This window comes from Vicia villosa, unplaced genomic scaffold (assembly GCF_029867415.1).
Source record: "Vicia villosa cultivar HV-30 ecotype Madison, WI unplaced genomic scaffold, Vvil1.0 ctg.000044F_1_1, whole genome shotgun sequence".
Taxonomy (NCBI): Eukaryota; Viridiplantae; Streptophyta; class Magnoliopsida; order Fabales; family Fabaceae; genus Vicia; species Vicia villosa.
In genome coordinates, this window is record NW_026704976.1 from 1,284,964 (window position 1) to 1,304,233 (window position 19,270).

General features: G+C 30.8%; 2 protein-coding genes across 2 annotated transcripts in view; one reads left to right on the forward strand and one right to left on the reverse strand.

The window, feature by feature from the left end:
* Positions 1-2,541: 2,541 nt before the first annotated feature.
* LOC131622844 (uncharacterized) lies at positions 2,542-5,879 on the reverse strand. The gene is made up of 10 exons (XM_058893869.1): positions 5,744-5,879; positions 4,806-5,569; positions 4,542-4,730; positions 4,350-4,458; positions 4,190-4,248; positions 3,942-4,104; positions 3,781-3,848; positions 3,122-3,476; positions 2,903-3,039; positions 2,542-2,659 (listed from the first exon to the last, which is right to left on the reverse strand). Exons 1-9 carry the CDS (start codon positions 5,877-5,879, stop codon positions 2,927-2,929), a joined length of 1,956 nt encoding a protein of 651 aa, XP_058749852.1. The 3' UTR covers positions 2,542-2,659; positions 2,903-2,926.
* Positions 5,880-15,808: 9,929 nt separating this feature from the next.
* Positions 15,809-19,270, forward strand: part of LOC131622845 (uncharacterized) — a 32,919-nt gene continuing 29,457 nt past the window's right edge. Inside the window, exons 1-9 of the mRNA XM_058893870.1 lie at positions 15,809-15,953; positions 16,623-17,386; positions 17,463-17,651; positions 17,735-17,843; positions 17,944-18,002; positions 18,088-18,250; positions 18,344-18,411; positions 18,716-19,070; positions 19,154-19,244. Coding sequence (XP_058749853.1) covers positions 15,809-15,953; positions 16,623-17,386; positions 17,463-17,651; positions 17,735-17,843; positions 17,944-18,002; positions 18,088-18,250; positions 18,344-18,411; positions 18,716-19,070; positions 19,154-19,244 — 1,943 coding nt within the window. The remainder of the gene's footprint in view (positions 15,954-16,622; positions 17,387-17,462; positions 17,652-17,734; positions 17,844-17,943; positions 18,003-18,087; positions 18,251-18,343; positions 18,412-18,715; positions 19,071-19,153; positions 19,245-19,270) is intronic.

A 19,270-nucleotide genomic window follows, 5' to 3' on the forward strand; every position in this document is an offset into this window, starting at 1 on the left:
TTTTTAATATTTTTAGTATTAAAAATAGTAATGAGTTAATGTTTAGCGTTTTGAGAATTTTCCGAGTAATTAAGATTAGACCAGAAATATGAGACATTGAGTTATAAGTCGGTATATTAAAATAATCGGATTTTATTTTAATGGTATAAAAGTAGAAGTATTTTTTTTACATTGAGTGTAGAAATAATATCGGTGTTCCGGACTGGCCCAATCATCCGAATTGGCCCAATCCACTCTTTGGCCCAACGCGTCCTGGCCCAAACACGTGACAGCAAGCTCCCGATACGTTCCGGGCAAACAGCAAGCTAGGACCGAACACGCTAAAGTCGCATGCTCGGCAACGGCTAGCTTTCCGCGTTTCCTGGCCGCAAATCACGCATAGGCCCTCAAAAGGTAGAATCGACAGTTACGGAGCGCCCCATAAATAGCCCTCTAGTCCTAGAGGGCAAGGTAATCATTTTTCAACCCAAATTCTCTCATTTTTCTGTTGTACCTTGTTGTCCATACACTTACTTTGGCATCGGAGTGCCTTGCAGGTACAACCACCTTTTTTCTCTCAACTGTCCAGAATTCAAGCCTCATAGTTGTTGGCCACCTGTTCTGCTCGTAAAGATCAGTGGCGCCGTCTGTGGGAAATCATCAGCTTCCCCGTTTCTTTTCTTGCATTTCTTGATCCTTTCTTGCCCCTGCAAGAATCCAGAAACCAAAGCTCTCATTCAACAATCATTCATGGCTGGCAATGACGAAGACTTCTCTTCTCTAGGCGGAACAATGATCAACAAGAACGACATCTCTCTCGTCGTTCCTCCACCTAGAAACGCTGCTCCGCATCCTCGTGACGGTCTCACAGCGTCTCCCTCCCCAGAAGACATCCGCGACAACACTATCCATCACCTCGGAGAAACTAGCGGTAAAGACAACCACGAAGCAGTTCTTGAAAACCCTTTCTTGGCCAAGGGTCCAACTCCCCCGAACCAAACCATGGCTGCCGTCTTGGCCGCCCTTGCGCAGACAAACGCGCTAATCTAACAACATAACGATCGGATTTGAGCATTAGAACAAAAGCGCCGTTCTAAGATTCCCCCAGTCATAAGTCTCGCTCCCAGCGCGAGACCTTTACCAAGGATACTTGAAAAAAAAATAATACCAGCGAATTAAAAATAATACTATATCAAAATAATAATAATAATAATAAATACTAATAATATGATAAATAAATTGTAATGAATGTATTATTAAGTATTTTATTTTTCTATAACTTTAGATTTAAAATAAATTTAATAAATTTGTAATATTTTTAATAGTAAATAACTTTTAATATTAAAGAATGTTATTTTGATTTTATTATTTAAAATTAAAAAACCATTTTATAATAAATTAAAAATGAATACTTGAAAAATTCAAATACTATATTGTAAAAAAAACATACTAAGGTAAAAATAAAAAATATGAATAATTTAAAAAATGGTATGACTTTATTTAATGAAAAATAAAATTGTATTTGTATCATTATAATATGATAAAAGATTATAATTTTATTAAATGGTAATAAAATTTTATTTGTATCATTATAATATAATAAAAGATTATAATTTTATTAAATGGTAATAAAATTTTATTTGTATCATTATAATATAATAAAAGATTATAAAAGCAAATTAGTAATATATTTACACTAATTATTTATTTCAGATATGATATATTAGTGCTAAAAATATTTTTTGTGAAATTTTAAAAACAAAACAAATTTTTGTAAAATTAAAATATTTAAATTAAATTTGTTTGGATGAATATTTATCAATAAGAAATTGGTTAATTGGTGGATTAGATAGATTTTATTTTTAATGGATAGATGGGATTGGATATTTTTAAAAAGAGTTTGGTGAACCAAACATATAACTTCTTCCCTCTCTTTTTCTTCTTTCCATTAAAATTCTCTCCTTTCCCCCTCATTTTAACCACCTAGTAATTTGAAAGTTATAATTACTTTTTTATTACTTTTAGAACCTTCTTTATCGTACAAAATACAAATAAAATTGGCACTCATCAAAATACTTTGTTCCTTCCTACCCTTGTGGGTTGGCTTAATGGCATTACAATATGTGTGCAGTGCACAAATGTATACAAGGTATTCTCAAGCAAAGTCTCTGAATCTCGTGAAAACTAAATAAGAATGCATAAAAATTGATATTTCACCAATTACATCCTAGATGACCATACATGGGACAGTGGACGGTGACGTAGCATTCATGTTTCTTGTCAAACTTCTCTTATAACAATAAGCAATTTCCAAATCAAAATCCTTGCATCCACAAAACACGTTGTTCCTAAAAATTGATAGGCATAATAAACATCTTGATAATGTCATCCATGGCTTCATTTGTGTGGAGAGTTAGCTTAAACAAACCAGATTCCTTTGACTTCTGCAGCAATTTTGGTAGTGGAGGATGTTGTTTCTGCTCAAGGTCATCATTATCATCAGCAAGGATTAACAAAACAAATTTGCTTCACTGATATTTTTCTCCTAACAAAATCTATACACTTCCTTCATGTTGACTGTGGGGTCTTTGGTTCATCCGAAATGGCAGAACCAACAAATATTTGAACAATTGTATCCTCTCTAAACTTTGAATTCCGAGATCTTTGTGCATCCATATCACTAATTGAAGAATAAAAAAATTTCACAAGACATGTATTAGTTATCTTAAGCTGTCAGTACTACAAATTAAAGACAAAGGACATTTAAACAATTAAGAACTAAGACACAATATTTTCTTATTTTGAGATACTCATTCAGTGTGTTTTCCATTCATCTGTATTGATTACCAATACGATATTCCCAAAATACAAACAGATCCAAAACTACAAGTTTTAGCTGTCAAGGAAGACTTGTTCCACTTACCACAATAACATTGTCTGATCAATTTCAGTGATAGTAATTTGGATACTGAGAAGTATATCTCCCTGAACATTGCATGTTATTAGGTAATCCACCATGTCGAGGTCTTAGAGTCGGCTCCCCGTACGGAGGAAGCAAAGCTGAGATGTAATAGCAATAAATTATTATTACATTGAGTAACAAATAATTTTAAAGAAGAGAAATTATAAGAGAGTAACTTACATGTGGCTATTGCAGGTGTATGCAAGTTAGATTGAAAATCTCTGTATTCAACACAAGGTCTTTCATATGTACTATAATTGTAAGGCTGTGAATCTCTGTATTCAACATAAGGTCTTCCATGAAAACCAACATTGTTGTTCCCTATAGTGCTTGGCCTATACTGGCTACCCAGAACACGGTTTTCGTATGCTTCGACGTTGCCATAACTTCGCTTGGAACCAACATTATCTCTAGGAAAATAAGATGCTTCGTCATTGGAATAAAATCCATAAGGATAAGGTGATCTTGCAACGTGTGAAATTTGATTGCTTGGATATCCTCCAGACAATGGATTCATATGACCATGTGCTTCGACCTGAAAACATGCCCCTAGAAATCAACATTGTTGGCACGAGACAGAAGTAACCAAGATGGAAAAGTTTCAGTGTGGTAAATTGCGGATCACATAAAGTAGCAGTTTGTTTAGATTCTGCAATGCAACACTAGCGCAACTATTTCACAATATTTTGTATTAAATAGCATATTGCAAATTCATAGCAATTTGTTCAAATTTTGTTATGATATGATATTGTATCGTATCGCTGTTATTGATGATATTTAACAACACTAAAAAGTTTGCAATTCAGTAGAAAGTTTTAATAAAGGTTGATCTGACTAACTTGATTAGGCATCCTATAGTTGATTTGAGAGATGGGAGAATGAGCTCTCCACTGGTGAATGCCACTTCCTGAGAAAAAGTGTATATCAACATCATGATTATTAAAAATAATAATACATTAAGAAAGACGGCAAGGAAAAAAAACAACAATTAAATAAGAACCTATTGAAGTTCCTTTATTTTGCAATGCAGGTTCGGAAGAAGACTGAGAAGAACCTCGGCGCGATAATGTTGGCGGGTTGTTATTAGATAGAGACGGAGTATCTTTCTTCATCTGATCCAAATATTTCTGAGACGCATCTCGATTCAATTCAACAAACAAAACCTTGAAATACAAATGAAGCTTTAGTACTATCATGATTGATAATTTTATAGTCACGTCAACAAAAGCAATGTAAGTTACTAAATACCTGATCAAAATATTCATCTGAATATGGCAAATCCTTGCTTCGAGGTAGAACATAATTAGCTGCCACATTCATAAAATAACAGAACATGCATAAGAAGACTTTAGAAAAAAAATGATAAACTAAACACCCGCAGATAACAAGCAAATGGTAAAAAAAATACCTATCATGTTATTCAAAGCATCAACTGGAACTTCTTTGCCCATTTCTTTAAATCTTTTTTCAGAACGACTTTTGAGCTCTTCTGGCTTTGGGAACACGACAACAGCAACCTGGAATGGACAAAATATTATATTATCAAATCTATAGTAAACTTATTTTTCTAGCTCCAACAAACAAATAGACAAATAGTTACCTTTTGATAGTCAACAAATGGTGTAAGCTTACGCTTGCGTGCATTTTTATACACATTTGTCTGATCGATTATATAATTGCGAGGTATGTTAGCCGCCCTAGACAAAATTACATTGAACATTTTACTTGCCTTGTCCATCAAACGATCAAACCTTTCACCATAGTTGTTTTTCCGCAACAGTCCAGGAACCTGAACATCACTAGATTAAGCAAAAATTGAAGATAGAAAAATGATAACCAAAAATTAATTGGGAGCTAAACTAACCTTCATCTGTTCAAGAATTAAGTTTGTACCAAGTAAAACATAACGCTTCTCAGGGTGATCTTTCACCCATTTTTCAGCCCATGTAGTCTTTCCTGAAGCAGGTAATCCCACCATCATCATCAATTCACAATCCTTTGGGTTAGAAAATGAAGGTCCCATAACCGCATTTCCATTTGCAACTGCCATGGCCCAAGGTCTGAACCCTTCTTGCGGAACTAGTCCTTGTTCAACACTAAACTGCATCTGAACTACAACATTTTTCAACAGAGCATGCGGAAAAAGTGCCCACTCCCAAGGCGAAATCTTTGAATAAGAAGAATCAACTCCAAGACCAAGTGAACCGACATCAAATTGAAATGCAGTACCCAACCATTTGCCGTTTTTAGAGAAACCAATAGAAGCAAGTGGTTTACTCTCAAGATCAACACAACAAACAATTGTATCACCAACCCCAAACTTATCACCAAAATTCAAAAACTTCCCAGCATTAGAAAACTTTCCAGTGCCTCCATAACCAAAGCTGTGTTTAGTTTCACCAAGAACTCCAACGGCATCATCACCTCTAGAAATACCAAGACGACAAAGATGTCGCTGATCAGAGGGAGTATCATCGATATCAACGGGTTGAGCAGAAACAACAGTGCAACCAAAACAATATCTACCATTTGTTATTCCAACATTAGCTCGAGCACCAGACCAACAGTAAGCAAAGCCTTCCTCATGAAGGCCATATCCAACAAGTCCATTGCATTCAATATTGAAATCTAATAAAATCAATCATGAAAAACTATAGATTAACATACAAAATAACCATTGCTTCAATAGTGAAATCTAACTACACCAATTAAGAAACACGCTAAATTAATGTAAATTAAAGGGAGGGGTTTGAATTTAATGAAGTGAGTGAGAATGAAAACATATAGAAAATGGATATATACCTAAGTCACAATCAGCAGAATTGAGAACAGGCGATGACATGGAAAGTGGTTCCAACGCAACTTGTTGTTTTGCTTTCTTTTGATGAGTTGATCGTTCCTCTTCTTCGCATGGAAAATGGCGTTTCGTAGAAGCCATTGTGTAACAATAACGATATAGAGAAGAAGCGCGAAAGTTAATAAAAACAAACTTCCTCTCACTACTATCTTATAGTATTCATTAAAAACTAAATTAGCCAACTAACTTTTTTGAATAATTTCTATATATATTTTATCATAAATGGTGAGTTTTTTTATAGTAATTTCTTATATTTATTTTATTTTAGTAAATGTTAACTTTTTTAAAAATAATTTCAATATATATTTTATCATAAATGGTGACCTTTTTTTTATAGTAATTTATTATATTTATTTTATTTTATTAAATGTTAACTTTTTTAGAATAATTTCTATAAATTTTTTAATCATAAATGGTGACTTTTTTTTATAAATTTCTTATATTTATTTTATTTTATTAAATGTTAACTTTATTAGAATAATTTCTATAAATATTTTATCATAAATGGTGACTTTTTTTATAGTAATTTATTATATTTAGTTTATTTTATTAAATGTTAACTTTTTTAGAATAATTTCTATATAATTTGTTATCATAAATGGTGACATTTTTTTTATAGTAATTTCTTATATTTATTTTATTTTATGTTAATTTTTTTAGAATAATTTCTATAAATATTTTATCATAAATGGTGACTTTTTTATAGTAATTTATTATATTTATTTTATTTTATTAAATGTTATCTTTTATAGAATAATTTCTATACATTTTTTTATCATAAATGGTGAATTTTTTTTATAGTATTTTATTTAATGTTAAAATTTTTAGAATAATTTCTATAAATATTTTATCATCAATGGTGACTTTTTTATAGTAATTTATTTTATTCTATTTTATTAAATGTTAACTTTTTTAGAATAATTTATAAATGGTGACTTTTTTATAGTAATTTCTTATATTTATTTTATTTTATTTTATTAAATGTTAAATTTTTTAGAATAATTTCTATATATATTTTATCATAAACGGTGACTTTTTAAAAGTAATTTCTTATATTTATTTTGTTTTGTTTTATTAACTTTTTGTAAGTTTTGAAGATATTTACTAAAATATATTTATCCAACTAATTTCTTAATTTGTAATTTTTTTTTAAAATTTCTTAACCCTTATTTCTAAGTTAACTTTCTTTTTTATTATTTAAATTTAAGTCTGGTATATAAAAGTTGTTAATTTACTTAAATAAATTTTGACATTAAAATTAAAAATAGTTATGTAATTTAACTTATTAATTTATTTATAAATATTTCTATATATATATATATGTTCTTATTAGTAATTTAGTAAAAATGTAAAATCAAACACTGGCAGACTACTTTCTTTTATTCATTAAAAACTATCCACTTAAGTATAATTAAAATGTGATGTATTCTTATCTACCCAACTCAAAAAGTTAGGTAAAGTTATATTCAGTGTAAAATATCTTGGAAACAATAAATAATTATACTATTTTTTAATTAATTAAATGTGTTAAAATGAAATGGGATCTTGTGATTGGTTGAAGGTACCCTATCCAATTTTCTGTGATGGGTAGAGAAATTGCCCCCTTAAAATATTTTATAATTGTTAACTGTTTTATTATATTTTTGATATTTATTGTATTGGTTAGTTTTTTAATAGTAATTTCTTATTTATTTTTTATTTTACTTGCTTTTTAATTTGAACTAATAAAAGCAATTTTTCATTGTTATTTAATTTTATTAGGTATTTAATAAAACCAGTTATTTAATAAAAATTTAACTTTTAATTTTTTGAGTAATTTATGATACTTATTTTATTATTATTTTTGTATGTTTTTAAACTACTTATTGTGAGGCCAAGGTTGTGTTTTTAGTGATGTCAAAACTTGCAAATTCAAATATGGATGCGTCTCAAACCAACACGACAATGTAGGAAGCATTGAGAATCTCAAAAATGGTATTTTCAGATGTTCAAAAGGTATAGGTCGACCTACACAAGGCTCAGGTCGACCCGCTTGCTCAAGAATTGATAATTTTAGTGGTTTGAGGTCTTCAGGTCGACCTACATGTTGTTCAGGTCGACGCATGGAAACTTGGGGAAGTCACGGGTTTGCACAGGTCGACCCTCAGGTCGACTCATTCTGGTATCTGTGTTGGCACAGCATGCGTCGATGCATGGTCCTGTGTAGCTCGACGTAAGATTTTTTTAGAAAACCTCGGGTTTGCTCAGGTCGACCTGTAGGTCGACGCATGAAAGCTTTAGGTCGACGCACACCAGGTTTAGGTCGACGCATAACCAGCTTTTCTCTATCTGCTGAAGCCACGAGTTTGCTCAGGTCGATCCTCTCAGCTGCTTATGTCGACCTATCACTGTGAAAAGCTGTTTTTCCTGGTTTCTAATTGCTTTGTCTCCACATGATGACATATAAATGATTCATTTTGGTTATTTCAAAATAACAAGAAAAGTGAAAATAGACACAAAGTTTTCATCATCTTCAACCTTTCACTCATCGATTGATAATCACACATAATAATCTTTATCAATCAAGGTGAGGAACGTGCGTTGATAAGGTTCGACGGTAGATTTGGTTCTTGTTCGAGTTGAGAGTTAGTGGGTTTTTCTTGAATAAAATCTTAGGGTTTTATCCTCCAAGATCAAGTGTGATTTGGGGTTTTTTGACGAATGCTTCGCTTCACAATTATTTAGCCGTGCTTAAGGGTTTAAGGGATCGGTGATTTGCTCAACAAGCTAGCAACAACCGGAGGATAGGGAAGGAAGGATCGCGGTCGAGATTCATCAAGATCGTCAACATACATTTGGTTCTACTTGAATCAAGGGAAGAGAAGAGTTTAATTTCAATTTTACTGTATAATTGTAGTTGGTGATTGGTAACTTCTTCTCTTGTGAACAATTTTCATTCAATACAATTTATCCTAATTCTATTTGAAATTAGGGGTAGACGTGCCTTACGCGAGGACGACAAGGGGAACTACCTAAACAAATACTGTGTTCTTTTTCGTTATTGCAATTTACTTTCATTTTGTGTGTGGCGAAGTTTGTGTTTTGTGAAGAGTTGAAAGTTGGTGACATTTGGCTCACCAAGTGTTTCACAAAATACCAAACACAACATTTGCCACCATTTCTAACTAACAGTATACTGTGAGCAATAACTACTAGTAAGTAATGTTAATAATTGATAATTTCGTCAAATTGCAAAATTCTCATTCATTGCTTTTTCATTGGTTTACGCATATCCGACTTCCGATAATTAAGATTGTTCTAGACGATATTTTTCATTCCGGGGCAATAAAATTTTAAAACTCAAATTAGTTAAATTTGTAAACCGGGATCTATTCACCCCCCTCTAAATCTACCTTATCGTCTAACACTTATTAAAAAATATCATTATCCAACTAATTTCTTACTTTGTTATTTTTTAAAAAACATTTCTTAACCCTTGTTTTTAAGCTAACTTTCTTTTTTATTTTTAAAATTGAAATTTTATGGGTAAATATCTATTTTGGTCCTTTAATTATATCTTTATTAGGTTCAGATTTGTATCTTATTTTTTTTTTCATGTTATTTTGGTCCCTTAACTTCTAAAATGTTTCATTTTAGTCTTATTTATTTAATTAGAGACGAAATTAGGGATCAATTTCAAAGCTTTTCCGTTGTTAATTAGAAGAAAAAAAGACTTTTTGCCGAATTTATATATAAAAGTTGTTAATTTACTTAAGAAAATTTCGACATTAAAATTAAAAATTAATTACGTAATTTTATTTATTTATTTATTTATTTATAGTAATTTTTCTATATTCATGTTTTTACTTGTAATTTAGTAAAATCAAACATTCTTTCACTACTATCTTATACTTTTTTAAAAACTAAACTTAGCCTACTAAGTTTTTTTATTCATTTAAGTATAATTTTTTTATTTAATAAATGTTAACTTTTTTATAATATTTTCTATATTTATTATACCATAAATGGTGACTTTTTATAGTAATTTCTTATATTTTTTAATTTATTAGTTTTTTTAGTTTGATCTAACAAAAGAATTTTTTTGTAGTAACTTCTCATTTTTATTTAGTTTTATTAGATATTTAGTAAATAATTAAATTTCCATTTTTTAAAGAAATTTCTAATATTTATTTATTAATTATCTTGTAATTTTGTAAACTATTTAATAAAAAATGTTTTTATGCAACTAATTTATTACTTTATTATTATTTTTTTTTTTAAATTTAACCCTTGTTTTTAAGTTAACTATACTTTTTATTACTAAAATCAAAATTTCATATACTTGCTAATTTACTTAAAGAAACTTTGAAGATTAAATTAAAGATAGTTGATGGGTGAAGGGAGAATGGATTAAATTAGGATAAATAAATAGATAAGATGAGGTCAATCGTTAGTTGGTTCAGTGGTGATTGACGTTGGATTTGGTAGGGAGGACCACAGTTCGATCTACGCAACTACGATCAGGAGGGGGCTAGACCCAATTATTGCCAGAGTTGACCCCTGAACCAGACTATATAGATGGTGATAAGCCAAAAAAAATTAGATAAGATGAGAAGAAAGTTGGTCGGTACATATTTTCTTTGGGAAAAGAGGTAAATGATTTAGAGTGATGTGGGAAGGAACATAGAGAAAATCACAAAAGTCAAAAGCTTCATCTATCTGCAATTTTGAGGTAGGGAAATTAAATTACTCATATATGGGTGACTAAATAGAGTGATAGTGATGGTTTCTTACCCTTATGTCTTCTTCCTTTCCTTTTCTTTTTTGTTTTGATGATATTTGTGGCCATATAAGGTTTGGGCAAAACCTTTGGGCGATTGATTGATATGTATTTCCATTTGTATTTGCTATGCTGAATTTGATAATAATGATTCCTCTGTGAATAATGTATTTGTTTGATATGAATTCTTATTTGTATATGTTAGTTGAGTATGAGTCATATTATTACTTGTTTAAGGTTGGCTTTTTTTAAAATCAAAATAACTTTGCATTAATTAAAAAAGAGAGTAATTCAAGGCAATCGCTAGGATTCAACCCACCAAACTGACAAAACAAAAAAAAAAGGAATACTCTACATCATCAATCTAGCTATATGTGTTCTTAGTTTCACTTTATATAATTTTCTCCACTATCTTTGTATTATCTACATTATTGCCAAAACATTTATAATTTCAATACTTTCAAGTTTCATACACTGTCTCTGTTGCAGCTGTCATACCCCAAAATTTGCCCATAATATTTCAAGATATTTTGACTCACATGACTTTCAACTGCTCAAGACCTTTCGGTAGCTGTTTCATAAGAACTTCACAGCTAAGCGTGCTTGACTTGGAGTAATATTGGGATGGGTGACCTTCTGGAAAATTTCTTAGAAAGCGTGCGAGTGGGGTCAAAGCCCAAAAGCAATCTGGGGCGTTACAAGTCTTGCTCTGATACGTAAAATTGGGGATGAACGCTTGTTTGTTTATTCATTATTATTATTTTGAAAGATTGTGAGAGCATTATAAACTCTCTTTCATTTGATTTAATGTTGGTTGATAAATTATTGGGGATGATGTCTAAAATCTTTTGAATTGTTTTCTGTTGCGTTAATAAAGCGAAGTTGATCACCATGATGATTGTGTTGTTAGTTCCTCTGAAAAAAGTGTGTTATGTATCCATTTATTAAATGTTTGAGCAATTTGTATGATGTTGAATGATGTGACATCCTATTTGACGTTGATTTAAATTTTTATTCGCTCTGATTTTATTAAAATTATCCAAGGGGAAAATAGGGTGTTACAACAATACCTAGCCAAGACTCTTGACTAAGAACAATACTTAGAGTTTGCTTAAAAGCTTCCACCAAGAACAATACACATTCTATGCTTAAAAGCTTAAGAATGAACAATAGAGAATTATAACTCTAAATATCAGTCCTACTCTCATATCAGTCCTACTCTCATATCAACATGATATTCGAGAGGCTCACACATACCAACTCTCCTAGAGAGTGACTTCCATACTCAGCCCTAATAATATGAACTTTTACATCTTCGGTTGGCTACTTTCCTAGGTTACAAATCTTCTATTTATAACCTTTTTCCCATCTGAATTTGAGCTTCTAAATCACAGCGTATCAGCTGCTACAAATCAACAGAAACTTCTACGCAAAAATAGGTTTTCAACCATATCCTTCCTAATTTATCTCCATAATTAGAAAGTGCATATTCTTCTTGATTGTAACTTGAATCTTCCAGACCTTTAAAATTAGCGCCACATAGGACTGCATAATAATCCCAAAATATTTTACATCTGTTAAATCTTGAACCGATCCAACAGCCCAGCCCAAATAGTCACAATGTCAAATGACTCTGCATAGGATATCTTGTCCGACATATTGCTACAGATGATAAAACATTTCATCTCAACATGTTTATTCATAAAATAAGACTCCTTGCCCAAACTATTCTTGTCAACAAGTTAACACATCCTATTTAACATATTATTACTATATTTATTTTACTAAAATTAATGTCAATCCTTAAAATAGAGAAATAACTAGTATTATTTTATTGGGTTAAATATACGATGCCCCCCTGCCACTAGGGCGAGTTTTGATTTTGCCCCCCTGAAGTTTTTTTTTTGTAAACCGCCCCCTATAAAACAAAGATTCTGTTTTCAGAAGCCCCTATCCCTTGTTTGGCTAACTGGACGTGGGAGATTTTGCTGACTGGGCAGTTGAATTTCTTGTTGGCAAATTCTTTGGTACCCATGAGTTTAAGTTGGGTACCAGTACCCTTAGTGCAAATTGTATTTAAATTTTAATTTATTTTAAAATAAGATAAAATATAAGAGTGACGTGGCATTGAATTCTTCTATATGATTGGTTCAAGGTACCGGTACCCAACTAAACTCAAAGGTACAGGAGTGTTCACCTTTCTTGTTTGGCTGACTGGACTTGCTTACTATGTTTAATAAGCAAAAATCATTCAAAAACTTTGTCAAACCCAGGAATCGAACCTGGTCCTTGCATGTTGCCATCATGCATCTCCATCCAACTGAACTGTTACATCTTATTGATTTTTTTTTGTTTCAAATTCAATATAATATATAATATAACGTTAATTTATATAACGTTTTATATAGTATATTGTTTAATTAACGTTTTATATAGTATATTGTTAGTTTATAAAATTTTGTTTATAAAATGTTAATTTATATAATTTTCTTACTTTATAAAATGGATAAAATGTAGTTTATAAAAATGTTTGTTTATAAAATGTTAATTTATAGAATTTTCTTACTTTATAAAATGGATAAAATGTAGTTTATAAAAATGTTTGTTTATAAAATGTTAATTTATATAATTTTCTTACTTTATAAAATGGATAAAATGTAGTTTATAAAAATGTTTGTTTATAAAATGTTAATTTATATAATTTTCTTACTTTATAAAATGGATAAAATGTAGTTTATAAAAATGTTTGTTTATAAAATGTTAATTTATATAATTTTCTTACTTTATAAAATGGATAAAATATAGTTTATAATAATGTTTGTTTATACATATTAATTTATAAAAATATATAAAAATGATTTATAACACAATTAATTTACCACAGTTAATTTTTATATATATTAACTAAATAAAATAAATATAGATGATGCAATAATTATAAAACTAATTATATTTTTCAATTATAAAACTGAGCAATAATTAATAAATCCCTAACAAATATTAACGTTTTATTTTTTTATATAATATTTATATGTTCAGTATATTTATATGTTCAGTATATTTATATATATGTAACATATATACTAAGAATTTATAAATTTAAAATATTATATAAAACGTTTTTAAAAACAAACATTTTTATAAAATACATTTTATTCATTTTTACAAACATTTAACGTTAATATATATATGTGTTATAATATGAAGTTATAATACATATGAGACTAACATTAGTATATTGGAAACTAACATTTTGAAATTAACATTAGTATGTATATTAATATGTACTAAATTATATATATTGGAAACTGACCTTAATATATTGGAATATTAATTTAATATAATATTAATTTTATTAAATAATACTATGAAATAATACATTAACGTTTTTTTCAAAAACATTAATATATTAACGTTTTTTTATAATATATTAATGTTTTTTTAATTATATATTAACGTTTTTTTATATTATATTAATTTTTTTAATATGTATAATTATTGTTTAGTTTTTTTAATTATTAATTATTGTTCAGTTTTTTAATTATTAATTATTGTTAGTTTATATTTATATTATATAAAATATTAATTAGGGTTAGTTTATAAAAATGATAGCTAAAATGTAAGTAATATATATTAAATTGATTTTGAAACGGAAAAATGTCAATAAAACGAAATAGTTTAATTGGTTGGAGATGTTGATTGGTAACATGCAACTACCAGGTTTAAATCCTGGGTTTAACAAAATTTTTGAATGGTTTTTGCCTATAAAACATAGTACAAGTCCAGTCAGCCAAACAAGGGATTCAAATGCCCAGTCAGCCAAATCCCTCACGTCCAGTCAGCCAAACAAGGGATAGGGGCTTCTGAAAACAGAATCTTTGTTTTATAGGGGGCAGTTTACAAAAAAAAAAAACTTCAGGGGGGCAAAATCGAAACTCGCCTTAGTGGCAGGGGGGCATCGTATATTTAACCCTATTTTATTTTCACTCGTTATATTTGATTGTGGCCTCTTTTCCTTTTTCAAATGGAAATTCTCCATAATCATAATTTTTTGTGAGAATCAAAGCAAACTGAATCTATATATTAGCAACGTATAAAAGGATAAAAGTTGAACACCATACTGCCATTCTAATAATAAAGAATATATATTTTCTTAAAAAATTTTCTCATTCTATTAAACAAAAGAGACTGATAAGATAATAACTTCAAAATATATTTTTATATGGAGACGACCCTAAATCCATATTTTTAAATATGTGTCCATCTAAGAATTTTCTATAATTTCAATTATGGTACTCCGTATAAAATCCTCATAATCTTCTTTTATTTTTGACAATTCAAATGAATCAATAATAGATTTGAAGAAATGGCTATCAAAGATTTCATAAATAATAAGGCAATAACTAAATAGCAAATTAATCACTGCCCATCTCTAATCTATCTAACAAATAAATTCTAATCTATCTAACAAATAAATTCCTAAGTAGAATATCACAAAATAATATGATAGAGAGTTTAATAGAATCAATTATTATTAGTTTTATTAGTTTTATATTATAATGTTATCTAGAATATTCTTAAGACATTTTGGGCTTTTAATAGCTTTTGGGCTTTTAGTTATTTATCCAATAGAAGCATTATATATGTAGTGTCTTTGACACATTTTAGAGTATCAAAGAAAAGAAATCAAAGTTTATTTTTATCCTGGAGGAAAAGTTGAATTCACTTCTGAGATGAGATTCATCTCTGATACTTCAAACATAAGGGTTCATTGTTATCGGATTCTTGACGACGATGGTAAGTTCATGAATCACACCAATCATGTTCAGGTTAACAAAGAATTGGCTGTGAGAATGCATTCTGAGATGGTCACTTTTCAAGGTCATCACTATCAGGTCACAGATATTGTGTCTGATGATAGAGACCTTGTTTTGTCTTCCAGTGACTGTACTTTGAAACGGTGGAGGAATGATCAATACGTTGAGACATGGGAGGCTCACAAGTCAACGATTCAAGCAGTTATAAAGCTATCCACAAGAGAACTTGTTACAGGTTCAAGTGACACTACTTTAAAAGTTTGGAAGAGGAACTTGCGTTGGAGTTACAACGATCGGCGGAACTCGACGATTGCTTAATTTTATCAATTGAAGATGAGAAAGAGGAACATGTGTTGGAATTACATCGATCGACGGAAAACCTACTTTTCCCCAATTCTCACTACCATGAACTTTACAGTACCTTCACCCCAGAAATGACGCTTGCAAACTCATTCTCGGTACTGCTCAAGGCTCCCTTCAACGACATCGAGTTTCACAGTAAGGTCGACTTTGCGATTCCACCAAAACCGCCAGATTCCAAAGTGACAATTAAGGAATTGCCGCTGTCAGTGAAAATCCGTCTGCCATTAAAAATGCTTGATTTTCCTCTAAACCTTAGCTGGAGGTTTATTATGTGTGTGTTCTATCATGCAAGATTGGTTCAATATTGTAGAAATGGTTTCAAAGAAAGATTTGAAGGTCTACACTCAAGTTGGTTTCTGTTGAAGTTTATACAAATTTCAAACTCAACTTTTAGAGATGACATTGACACATATCTTTGGAAAGAATTACTTTTGGTGGCTCAAGTTGTAATGATTAAATTGTCTCAGTTTAAGAGGTGGGATTCGGGAAAAAAATTGCGACATTAGTGTTACAACCTTGAGGACAAGGTTGTTTTTAAAGGGGTGAGTAATGATAGAGAGTTTAATAGAATCAATTATTATTAGTTTTATATTATAATGTTATCTAGAATATTCTTAAGACATTTTGGGCTTTTAATAGCTTTTGGGCTTTTAGTTATTTATCCAATAGAAGCATTATATATGTAGTGTCTTTGACACATTTTAGAGTATCAAAGAAAAGAAATCAAAGTTTATTTTTATCTCTATTTCCTTAGTTTATTTTAATGTCTTTCTCTTTTAATTGTTGAACCCTAAATTGATAGTTTTGGTAGGATTAGCTTCCTATCAGATTTCAATATTGAAGCCATTGTAATTTTAATGTATCGTGCTTGATTGTCTTTGTTAGATTTCAACATTGAATGCAATGGGCTTGTTGGATATGGCCTTTATGAGGAAGGGTTTGGTTATTGTTGGTCTGGTGCTCGAGCTAATGTTGGAATTACAAATGGTAGATATTGTTATGGCTGTGTTGTTATTTCTGCTCAACATGTTGATACCGATGATACTTCCCCTGATCAGCGACAGCTTTGCCGTCTTGGTGTTTCTAGAGGTGATGATGCCGTTGGAGCTCTTGGTGAGACCAAACACATCTTTGGTTTTGGTGGCACCGGAAAGTTCTCCAATACCGGGAAGTTTATGAATTTCGGTGATAAGTTTGGCGTTGGTGATACTATAGTTTGTTGCATTGATCTTGAGAGCAACCCATTCGCTTCTATTGGTTTCTCTAAGAATGGTAAATGGTTGGGTATTGCGTTGCAATTTGATGTTGGTTCTCTTGGTCTTGGAATGGACTCTTTTTTTTCCGAAGGATTCGCCTTGGGAATGGGCATTTTTCCGCATGTTCTGTTGAAAAATGTTGTGGTTCAGATGCAGTTCAGTGTTGAACAAGGACTTGTTCCTCAAGAAGGGTTCAGACCTTGGGCCTTGGTAGTTGCAGATGGAAATGCGGTTATGGGACCTTCATTTTCTGACCCAAAGGATTGTGAATTGATGATGCTGGTGGGATTACCGGCTTCAGGCAAGACTACATGGGCTGAAAAATGGGTGAAAGGTCACCCGGAGAAGCGTTATGTTTTGCTTGGTACAAACTTAATTCTTGATTCGATGAAGGTTAGCTTAGCTCCCCAATCATTTTTTTACTATCATTTTTCTATCTTCAATTTTTACTTAATCTAGTGATGCTCAGGTTCCTGGACTGTTACGGAAAAACAACTACGGTGAAAGGTTTAATCGTTTGATGGACAAAGCAAGTGCAATGTTCAATGTAATTCTGTCCAGAGCGGCTAATGTACCTCGTAATTATATAATCGATCAGACACATGTATACAAAAATGCACGCAAGCGTAAGCTTACGCCTTTTGTTGACTATCAAAAGGTATTTATTTATCTATTTGTTTGTTAGAGCTGGAAAAATAAGTTTACTATAGATTTAATAATATAATATTTTGTTCGTTCCAGATTGCTGTTGTCGTGTTCCCAAAGCCAGAAGAGCTCAAGAGACGGTCTGAAAAAAGATTTAAAGAAATGGGCAAGGAAGTTCCAATTGATGCTTTGAATAACATGATAGGTATTTAATTTACCATTTGCTTTTTATCTGCGGGTGTTTAGTTTATCATTATTTTCTAAAGTCTTCTTATGCATGTTCTATTATTTTATGAATGTGGCAGCTAATTATGTTCTACCTAAAAGCAAGGATTTGCCATATTCAGATGAATATTTTGATCAGGTATTTAGTAACTCACATTGCTTTTGTTGACGTGACTATAAAATTATCAATTATGATAGTACTAAAGCTTCATTTGTATTTCAAGGTTCTATTTGTTGAATTGAATCGAGATACGTCTCAGAAATATTTGGATCAGATGAAGAAACATATTGCGTCTCTATCTAATAACAACCCGTCAACATTATCGCGTCGAGGTTCTTCTCAGTCTTCTTCCGAACTTGCATTGCAGAATCAAGGAACTTCAATAGGTTTTTATCTAATTGTTGTTGTTTTTTTCCTTGCCGTCTTTCTTAATGTTTAATTATTTTTAATAAATATGACGTTGATGCACTTTTTCTCAGGAAGTGGCATTCACCAGTGGAGAGCTCATTCTGCTATCTCTCAAATTGACTATAGGATGCCTAATCAAGTTAGTCAGATCAACCTTTATAAAAACTTTCTACTGAATTGCAAACTTTTTAGTGTTGTTAAATATCATCAATAACGGCGATACGATACAATATCATATCATAACAGAATTTGAACAAATTGCTATGATTTTGCAATATGCTGTTTAATACAAAATATTATGAAATAGTTGTGCTAGTGTTGCATTGCAGAATCTAAACAAACTGCTACTTTATGTGATCTGCAATTTACCCCACTGAAACTTTTTCATCTTGGTTACTTCTGTCTCGTGGTAACAATGTTGATTTCTAGGGTCATGTTTTCAGGTCGAAGCACATGGTCATATGAATCCATTGTCGGGAGGATATTCAAGCAATCAAATTTCACACGTTGCAAGATCACCTTATCCTTATGGATTTTATTCCAATGACGAAGCATCTTATTTTCCTAGAAATAATGTTGGTTCCATGCAAAGTTATGGCAACGTCGAAGCATATGAAAATCTTGTTCTGGGTAGCCAGTATAGGCCAAGTACTACGGGGAACAACAATGTTGGTTTTCATGGAAGACCTTATGTTGAATACAGAGATTCGCAGCCTTACAATTATAGTACATATGAAAGACCTTGTGTTGAATACAGAGATTTTCAACCGAACTTGCATACACCTACAACAGCCACATGTAAGTTACTTTCTTATAATTTCTCTTTTTTAAAGTTATTTTTTTAATCAATGTAATAATAATTTATTACTATTACATTTCAGCTTTGCTTCCCCCGTACAGGGAGTCGACTCTAAGACCTCGACATGGTGGATTACCTAATAACATGCAATGTTCAGGGAGATATACTTCTCAGTATCTAAAATACTATCACTGAAATT

Coding starts and splice junctions, on each gene's coding strand:
- LOC131622844 (XM_058893869.1), bottom strand. CDS start 5,879: ATGGCTTCTACGAAACGCCATTTTCCATGCGAAGAAGAGGAACGATCA. Junction 4,731..4,805: donor TAATTCTTGAACAGATGAAG/GTTAGTTTAGCT, acceptor AGTGATGTTCAG/GTTCCTGGACTGTTGCGGAA. Junction 4,249..4,349: donor TGCTTTGAATAACATGATAG/GTATTTTTTTTA, acceptor TGAATGTGGCAG/CTAATTATGTTCTACCTCGA.